The following is a 10,012-nucleotide window of genomic DNA, read 5'->3' as shown; positions in this document are numbered from 1 at the left end:
CTCATTTGTAACATTTCTTTTCACTCTTACACAGTAGATGGTGTGGAGGAGATGGTGTGAATATGTATCCATGTTATAATTCATATGGGGTTTTATGTGTATTTTGTATTGTTTTAAGCAAGGTGAAGGTGCAACGTACAATGCAGTACTAAATTGTGGTATTACAACAATAGACACCTTTCTATAAACCCCACCCACAACAAACCCTTGTAAAATGAGGCAGGATAAAGAAACAAAACAACAACAGACATTTGTCACTTCATCGCTTCTGGCAGTAAATGGTGTAGTACTTGTAATTCTTAATAGTGCCACAAGGTTGCATCTGTGAGCTTTCATGTTGATTTTATTGAGGTTCAGGCACGTCGGTATCTTTCCATCGAGTTTCTTACGCCATAATCCTTACTGCTCCATAGACCACTGCTGCTCCTTTCTGTGAGGCTTGTATGCAGCCATAAGAAGGTATTCCTGCATCATGTGGGTCAGTAAGCTTATTTACTGGAACTTTAGGTTCATTCCCATCAAAAGTGTTCTGGTTACTCTGGCAGGCAGATGGTTTTAGCTTAATTTTTTTGAATTCTTTAATTCTTATCCAAAGCAACCTATATAATAACAATAGCAATGTTCACTACACTAACACCATAAGAGCATCACTTAAAATAAAACAAATTAAAGACTATGTCTGATCACGGAAACAACCTCAGCAACAGCCTGTACCGCTTCCTCCTTTTCTGACATGATGTAACCCAAACGGTCTAACAGACAAATAGACTGTGACCAATTATGACCTGGGGATTTACAGACTCAAATCACGCTGATATTTCCGTGCAGGCTCCAGGTAGCTGGCAGATTGTAGAAGTTGTATTTAACAACCATTATAATAAACTAATCAAGTGTTAGTGTCTTATTACCCTTCCGTTAATGCTAAGAATAAACAGTTTGTGAACTCTTCCGCAAGTCATGTTGTATGTTATACTCCACTGTGAGCATATTGTATTTCAGGCTGCACACTAAATCGTCTGTTAGCCGCAATGATGTGTAACTGATGGAGCATTCATGTAGAGTCTGTGATGAAAATGACAAATTAAATATATTTTGTGCCGCTCATCCAAAAGCTTTACCACTACTGCCACTCTGTTAAATCAGACAAAGCTTTGTATTATCAGAAACTGTTTTTATTTCCAAATTACAGCAGTTTTGTCTCCCTGATATATCACATCAGTTCAAAATAATAAAACACTGAGATTGGTACATCGCTGATACAGTGCATTAAAAAATGTGCAAATAAGCTAAAAAGCAAAGATCAGTGCAAGAGAAAATTCAGTCACATGAAGTAAATAGACACACGTGATTAGGGATGTAACGGTATGAAAATTTAACCTCACGGTTATAGTGACCAAAATTATCACGGTTCTCGGTATTATCGCGGTATTTTTAAAAGTGTGTTCAATATGTTCAGAAAGCACTGATAGGCCTACATAAACTGAAATAGTTTCAAAAAGTGTCGCTTTTTCCTTGGTCATGTTTAATTGGCTATGTGCTTATAGCTTAACTTACCCTACCATGACTTTGTTTGGAGTTTGCTATTTCTGTTATTTGGATCCAATGAGTGAGACCAAAGTAAGTGTTCGAAATAAAACTTTAGGCTACTGTATTTTCCTGATAACGTGAGTGGAATGGATTTAATGTGGATGCGACCATAAAAAGACGCTGAGTGGCTACATGATACAGTGTATGTTTTGCAGTGAAAATGTTCCGCTTTTTAAAATCAAAATTTTGCTTAATTGTACCAGGCCTACTGTATGCCAAAAGTAGGCTCGCAAGAAGCTGGGAAGGATTAAACACATGGTTTCCACACCGTGCTAATCAACCGTGATAATTATGATATTTGAAATGAAAACGCCAATTGTTATCGTCAACATTTTTTATCGCGGTTTACCATTATACCGGTAATTGTTACATCCCTACACGTGATCACCAATGCATTTGACATAGAGGTACGCTACTCCTCTCCCATGCCTGTACTATGGTCTCTGTGCACTAGCTTACTTGAGGTAGGCAGTTTCCTGTTTGTTGACATGGCCATCAACAAGCACCTGAAGAAGAGTGCTTTAGTTGAACTAAAGCATAAGAAATACAATGTACGCGAGTCTTAATGTCCTTGAGCGGCTCTAAGGAGCACTGCTGTGGGCCAGTCTGCTCGGCTTCAAGTCGTTGCCAGCCTACGTGCAGTGGCTGCGCAACATAAGGGTGAGCACACGTTTTCAGGTGCTGCTTGACAGCATTGTCAACAAACAGGAAACTGGTTTGTTGACTTCAAGTAAGTGGATGCCCAGAGCCTATATTCTTATATTGGCTGTATTTCCATCTCTCTCTCTCCCTCCCCCCTCTTTTCTCTGTATTACCTCCTCTGAATATGAAGATAGCAATAAACAACGAGATGTAAGAATGCTAGATGCCATGGCTGATTGTGTCACTCCCCCAACAAGCCAAAGGACTGCACGCATACATACACACATACACACACACACTGATATACAGATTTACATGCAGGGCAAAGGACAGGTGAGTTGTTAGTTTACATACATTGTTGCTGTGGGAAGCATATGTGAAACATTATGGACAATTCCAACGGTCACAGTCACTGTCACTCACTGTTGTTCTCTTATTGTGTATTGTCCGGTAAAAAAGAGTGCAATTCATCTTTAATCTTCTGATGTAGCTCTTGATGCGCATGACAATAGTGATTAATTGAAATAAGCAGTAAATGTGGTTCTTCAAGTTTAGGAAGAGACAGGTAAAGGCTCTAGTTAACATTTCCCCACCACTGGCTTTGGCAGAAGTCCTCTTTCTGAGAAGTGAACACAAACACACATGGACTCGCCTTAGGGTACAGTATGGTCACCTTAGTATGCCAAGCCAAACAAACACAAACTGCAGCCCTCAGACTTCAACACACTATGATGATGTGTTGTGGTGTCATCTACAGTACTCTGTTGTTTAGTGCACTAAGAAACTGGATTTGTTTTACCTCACAAGCATCCCGTCCACCATCGTGTTTCCCCAAAATTCTGGGGAGTCTTGGTCCATAGAGCTGGATAAAGGCCTCACACTAAGAAAATAACAACAGGGATAAGCAGAGTAACAAAATCAATTCAAATTGAATGTTTTTTGTTCTGCTGTGGTGTTCTGTAGGGGGTACCTGAGGAACAGCATTGGGGTGCCGCTGGCAGATGTTCTGCAGCAGGGAGGCTGTCTGCGTCTCGGTGGCGTTCCGTCCGAGGTGGAACCGCGTTAGAGCCGAGAGTGAGAGACAAGAGGTGCAGTCGGAGGCCAGGGCATACTCTGCTCAACAACAAAAGAGGAAAACTGCTGATTCCAGGGACATGTTTGAACAACAATAAGATGTCTGATGTGTCTGGAATAACAGTCTGGTGTCAGTCAGCTTATGGTCTCAAGGCAGTTAGATTGATTTAAGTCACTCTGTCAAGTTTTCCAGTTCTGTATTCAAAATAAAATATAGCACTAATCTGTGACTGAAATCACAAGTTTAAAAGACAAGGTGTGGTTTAGGTGTACTTTGTATCCACATAATCAGTTTAATATTTAATTTGTTTCATTAACACTTTGCTTTCAAATTTAATATGTCAGTAACCTTTCCAGGTATTCAACACTTTGAGTGCACATGAGAAATGTAGGTATAATGTAGGTTTCAGACTTCATAGCATTGTTGTGGCACTGGTTTGTATTTCTGTGGATATGAGAGTGCAGTTCAGAGGCTGACCTCTAGGAGGCACCTCCTCAAATAGGCACAGGTGCAACAGAACACAGATGGTGTGGGGCGCAGCATCAGACAACAGGAAGTCGACCACCTGCTTGCCATACTTCTGCAGGAAGTCATTGCACTTTTCACTATATTTGTCTGGCAACATGCTGCACACTTTCCCCATGAGCTCTACTATCTGCTCCTGAGAGTCAAAGAGAGAGAGAGAGAGAGAGAGAGAGAGATAGAGAGAGAGAGAGGCGTGGGGGGAGGGGGTGAATGAGAAAGGTTGCAAGAAACAAGTACAGGAAGACAGAACAAGTGGGATAACAGAAGTCTGATGATGAATACCACAAGACCAGTCTAAAAAAAAACAAAAACCTGAAGTATATGTACATGAATAACATTCACACATGCTCAGATACAAACACTGAAACTGTTACTAAGATGAAGGAGAAGTGAGAGGTGTGCACGTGTGAACCTCAGTTCTCTCTTTCGGCAGCATGTCCTCCATCTTCTGGAGGAGGAGCACACACAAAGCACAGACAGGACCGCCCTGGAGGGAGGGACAGAGAGAGAGTCAGTGACTGGTAGCTGGAGAAGACAAGGAAATAATAGAGCAAATAGCAAATAGGTCCACCCACCCATCCATCCACACACACACACCTGAGTATTCTGCTTGGTCCCTCCCACAGAGACACGTGTTGTGCTGATCTCAACCATGTCACTGGTCAAAGGCTTTGAGTTCTCTTGTAATGAGCGGATAGGACACAATCCCAGCAGTGGACACAAATCAATCTGGTGCTGCAAGACACACACACACATATAATACACATATAATATATACATATTTTATAAATAATAATAATATATTATTATTTGTGCATTAAGTAGCAACTGAATGTTTGCATGTGTGTGTGGGGGGGGGGGAGAGAGAGAGCAAGTCTGTGTGTGTGTCTGTGTGTGTGTGTGTGTGTGTGTGTGTGTGTGTGCCAATGCGTAATCACCTTCATTATTGAGGGCAGGTGTTTGTCTACCATCATGTAGCAACGGGTCAAGGCCTCTCCTTTCGGTAACTGCAAACACACTCCATGCAGAGCTTTCCTGAGCAGCTCAAGCTACAGCGTGAACAAACACACAAAAAAAACTGTGTTTGAGAGGTGACATGGAAAGAATGCACACGACTGATGTAAAAAGAGACACGTTGGTGTGTATTTGTGACCTAGTGGCCAATGGCTAATCTCTGACTGAGAGCGCTCATGGTGTGTGTGTTCAGCACACCTCACCTGTATGGAACTGGGAGAGTCCACATCCATTAGTAGCTGTGTTATCTTGGTGCAGTCCTCACACACACCCTCTGTCTGTTGGGTCAAAACAACAAAACGTAAGTGTGTGTGTGTGTGTGTGTGTGTGTGTGTGTGTGTGTGTGTGTGTGTGTGCGTGCGTGTGATAGTGTACAAGCATTGTGTGTGAGCAGACTTACAGGATTGCAAAGGCTTATGTCTGAACAAAAAAACTAAGTGATAAGACATCAGGTGCATTGTTCAAAAAGGTTGTTCTTATGTTTCTTAATTAATCATGAGCATGGACGTATCTACAATTGAGGACACCGAGGTAATGTTCTCTGTATATTTTTCTACAGGTTTCGTTTAATTTATTAAGTGAAAGTAGAACTGGCGAGACAATTAGCACTGCAAACTCAGGAACACTTGACACATAGTTGTAGCTACAATCTAACTTCTCAAAACGAGAGCACAGTAATGTTAGTTAGAAATTACTGAGTGAATTTTATTTATAAAACAGACACCTAAACTAATTGTTGAACGCACGTCAAAACCCACAAACCCACAAAGTCCAACATAAACAAACTACTGTAAAACTTCAAATAATAGCTGAGTCCCAAATAGACACTGTCTCTTTTAAACGTCTGGTGTGGCTACAGGTTTGGGTTAAAGGCCGGTCTCAAATAGAGGCCTGGTCTGTTTTTTAGTTTCGGGTTGTAGACCTATTTAATCTTCCAAAACCCGTCAGATCGTCTGTTTAAGCCAGTATGGTGCAGACTGCGCACGTTAACGTTGTGATTAGATGGCATTAAAAGACTGCGGTGGGGAAAAGAGTTCCAAATTGTATAACTTTTTTCAATATAAACGATGCCTATATGTCTGACTTCGACATCGTTCAATTCATCCCTTTTGTTTCAAATTTGCGGATAGGCCGATGGTAAGCTTGTTTTTATGCCGGCAACAAAACAAAAGGGTTCACAAACGTTATTCTTTATTCTAAATGCATACCGCTATGGCGATAAAGAGAAAGTAGTAGGCCTAGGCTATGATTGAAGACTATGATGACGCTGACTGTTGTCAAATTTGCTTAATAAAATACGGGAGAAACGATATGGTTCATGCTCTCTTATGCTGTTTCATTCGTGCCGAAAATGAGGGAGAATGAAACATTACGCACATTCCACTTTTGCATAAATAATTCCTGAACGGTTTTGGTCAGGGCTGAAAATGCAACTGTATTTGACAGAGGACAGACATAGGTTGCTAGTGACAAAATATGAGCTTTCAGTGTCTCTTTGTAAATTACGTTTGATTAAAACGTGTGTCATCTGTTCTGGCTATCCCCGCTATTTGGATCTTATCTCATTCAATGAACAACATCTCAACACTAAATGAATGATAAGCTGTAATTGTCATCGGATAGCCTAGTCATATGGGTAGTCATATGGGTAGACACTCCGATGCAGTTTGGTGAATAAAAGCCTGGGCTATTATTTGGAGTATTACGGTAGGTTATCTGACGTTTGTCATGTTAATTTCTGCCTGATGTGGGGTCTATTCACCTGAATAAAAATGAGTGATAGGCTAAATCAGGGGTCTTCAACCTTTTTCAGCCCAAGGACCCCTTGGCTGAGAGAGACACTGAGCACGGACATTTGGCCTGATATTTGGAACTAAGTAGTCACACACGCATACACACACCCCTACACATGTTAACATGTGGGCTGTTGCTGAGCGACACTCCCATTAAGATTGGGCAACATAATTTCTATCTGAAAGATTTGGATACTTAGGGGCAACGAGACCATCCAATCAGAGTGCTAGCAATGAATCACATGACCAACCATCTGTGAGCTTCTGAAATGTTCAATAAAGTTACCAGGGTCACGATAGTGAAGCAAGGGGAAAAGAGAAGCTTTGTATATCTTTTTACTCCGCTAAGTGTTCATGTTGAAACACAAAATGGACATTTTACTTTATCGAATGCTTAAAAAAAACAATGTATCGGTGTATCATCAGCTATTCAGTTAACAATCACAGCTTGAGTATGGATGCAATATCTCATAGCCTACCTAGTGAGAGTTCGTCTGACCCTGGTGAGTGGCACAGATTCTGGGGCAGATGGACGTCACTTATTTTGGTTTTGACGCTAACTAAATGGTGCATGTTCCCACGGTGATCACATGATTGCATGAAGACTCATATGTAGCCTATATAATGTTTTATAAACGAATACAAATCATCTTTTCTACGTTCTGTTTATGTTTATGTATTTATGTATGTGTATATAAATGCTTCAGATGAAATCATTTGACAGACCCCCGGTTGAATATCACTGGGCTAAATCAAAACAAATTTGCCTATGAGTTCAAATAATAGGCGAGTGCAGATGCATGTAGGTTAATAACCTAATATAATATATTAATATACTTGCTAGTCACAAACAGGTTTCAGTAAAGGCAGGTTTAGTGGAATTCCTGTGTTCCATTCGGTCTCGCGTTCAAGCAGATTCCTTCAAATGCGCAGTTGACTATCAAAATGCGCTGTTTGGAGTTGCGCTACTTGCTGTTAAAGGGAATGACAGATGTCATTCTCATTGGTTTAAAGGATGTCACGCCCAAAACACACCCATGACTGATAAAGGCACATAAGAACAACCCTTTTGTGCCCACTACCCAGCATTTGATCACAAAATCACGCCATTAAATTAGAGTTGACTGGCCACGCCTTTAACGTCTTAAAACTTGTGCCTCTGACCAGACGTATCAGATCGCCAAGATAGGGCCCATAGTCTTATGCTGAAATTCAATGGAGATTCAGCTAACCTACATCATATAGATTACTTTATTCGTCCCCAAAGGAAATTGCTAATTATACATTGACTAATGTTATTTTGGATGAATAATAAATGTTATGATATATTAATTTCATTTTTCATAAGCATGACCTAAACATAACCTTTTGTTAAATAATACCAATTATGGATCAGTTATTTAGTCTCTTAATTCGAAATTCAACAAGATAGACAGGAGAGAGAAAAGGAAGGGCCCTCTCAAGTGAGTGAAGTGACTCAGACCCAACAACACCCAATTGAAATTAGCTTCATTTTTGACCTCGTATTTAAAAAAATCGGCTGGCCCTGTTTATGGGTGTGTTTTTGGTGTAACGTCCATTAAACCAATGAGAGTGACATCTGCCATTCCCTTTAAGAGCAAGAAGCACAAAAAAATAAAACAGCATGTTGATATTCTGACGAAGGGGGGTTCTACAATTCTTTACCAGGGGGGTTCTACAACTCTCATTTGCTTAGCCCCACAGAAACCAGACATAACCACTGGCCCTATTAGCCTTCATGGCTAGAAAAGGATTTGAGCTAACTAATCTCGATCAGACATTAAACATTACACTCTCTCTCCCTTAATCCTTTAAACACACATTCTTTCACAGAAGCATTCAGACAGCCTCCCAAATCTACATTCCCTCTCTCTCTATTCCTCCTAACACAGGGCTTCTCCTGTAGGCCTACAACCACCCCCTGCAGGGTTCCATCATTTACTCATCAGTGGCACAGCTGATTTACTTAACAAACCACATTAGTTAATCAGGAGCTAACGTCTCTGATTTCAGTCAGGTTTTCAGAGTAGACTAGCCTGCAGGGAGAAGCCCTGCTCTAGGACACTGTCTGCTTTCACTGACTTTCACTGGACACCCGTTACTTGTTACTTACTGCAAACATTCATCCTCCTTTTAATACAGGCACCATACAGTGCCGCGCACACGCACACGCACACACACACACGCGCGCACACACGCACACGCACACACACACACACACACACACACACACACACACACACACGTGCACTGGTGAGTTTCCTCTTTAACGCCTATATGAAATCAGAAGAGGGAAATGTGTGGTTTCTAAGCCTTTGAGTATAGAGAAGTGAGACAAAAAGTCTTACAAGAACCCACCCCACCCCTTCACACCACGTACACCTGAATTCCTGAATATCCCCTTGGGGATCAATAAAGTATCTATCTATCTATCTATCTGTACACATAAGGCAATAAACACACAGAAGCACATGCTACAAGTAAAACAAGCCTTGCCCAAAGAATGTGAGTATGGTGGACTTACTCACCAACATTAAAACATTGTTATCTTCTCTGGGGAAAGAATGTACCACCACTCTTGTTTGCCCTTAACACACACACACACACACACACACACACACACACACACACACACACACACACACACACAGACAATCAGAGAGCAAAGTAGGCTATTACTTAGATAGCCTAAATTATCATATTATCATATTATTTACACATTAGCTCATTTTTTACATTTACATCTGTTAGGATAAAAACAAAATGCTCAAATGAAGGCTGCATGCATTTATGTGACTGTATGGCTAAAGCTGGCAATCCATAGCCTATCATCCATACATTACAAGAACCACACAACTGTAAAAACAACCGTAAGCAACCGATACATACAATTCCTGGGATTTTTAGGAAAAAGTAACCTATATGATGTTGTTGCAGAAGACGCGGGGAGAATATGATTATAGAAAGAAACTTCGTAGGCTATTAGGCTATATTAGACCTATGTCTTACCCACGGAGAGAGCAGTGGAAATGACCAGACTGGAGAGGATCGCAGCTATCATTTTGCTGGGGTGTGTCGGACTAACGGCAAGGACAAGAGGTAAACACAGCATACAGAACCTGCTCTTGACATTTATGTCAAAGACTGGGATTACCCGGAAACACTGACCCCAAACTCAAACCTATCAAGTACGAGAGAGACTAGTACGTCAGCCAGTGACGTCAGCCAGTTCCGAATCGGTGCGTTCATTGATTCACAAGGGAAAACATTTTTCCCAGTGAAAATATCATTATTCACGTCAATTCATGTGGGAATAAGAGGTGGGGAACTGGGAGAATATTTTGCTAACCGAGTT

General features: G+C 41.0%; 1 protein-coding gene across 2 annotated transcripts; it reads right to left on the bottom strand.

The window, feature by feature from the left end:
* Window positions 1–1,888: 1,888 nt before the first annotated feature.
* On the bottom strand, window positions 1,889–9,811 carry sftpbb (surfactant protein Bb). 2 transcript variants are annotated; one of them, XM_042101859.1, is made up of 10 exons: window positions 9,667–9,811; window positions 9,186–9,244; window positions 5,047–5,121; window positions 4,768–4,878; window positions 4,427–4,564; window positions 4,242–4,316; window positions 3,782–3,965; window positions 3,200–3,342; window positions 3,029–3,109; window positions 1,889–2,848 (listed from the first exon to the last, which is right to left on the bottom strand). In XM_042101859.1, exons 1-10 carry the CDS (start codon window positions 9,767–9,769, stop codon window positions 2,804–2,806), a joined length of 1,014 nt encoding a protein of 337 aa, XP_041957793.1. In that variant the 5' UTR covers window positions 9,770–9,811; the 3' UTR covers window positions 1,889–2,803. The 2 variants fall into 2 exon arrangements, with proteins under 2 accessions (XP_041957793.1, XP_041957794.1); XM_042101860.1 differs by lacking the exon at window positions 9,186–9,244 and having other exon boundaries at window positions 9,667–9,809.
* Between the last annotated feature and the right edge of the window lie 201 nt (window positions 9,812–10,012).

This window comes from Alosa sapidissima, chromosome 8 (assembly GCF_018492685.1).
Source record: "Alosa sapidissima isolate fAloSap1 chromosome 8, fAloSap1.pri, whole genome shotgun sequence".
Taxonomy (NCBI): Eukaryota; Metazoa; Chordata; class Actinopteri; order Clupeiformes; family Clupeidae; genus Alosa; species Alosa sapidissima.
The sequence above is the reverse complement of the archived record's forward strand: the minus strand, read 5'-3'. Positions and strand labels throughout refer to the sequence as shown.

Excerpts from the sequence above, each read along its gene's own strand:
- sftpbb (XM_042101859.1), bottom strand. The coding sequence starts at position 9,769 with ATGCTGTGTTTACCTCTTGTCCTTGCCGTTAGTCCGACACACCCCAGC. Across the intron at positions 4,879-5,046 it reads ACTCTCCCAGTTCCATACAG|CTTGAGCTGCTCAGGAAAGC; the intron begins GTGAGGTGTGCT and ends TTCACGCTGTAG. Across the intron at positions 4,565-4,767 it reads ACCTGCCCTCAATAATGAAG|CACCAGATTGATTTGTGTCC; the intron begins GTGATTACGCAT and ends TGTGTCTTGCAG.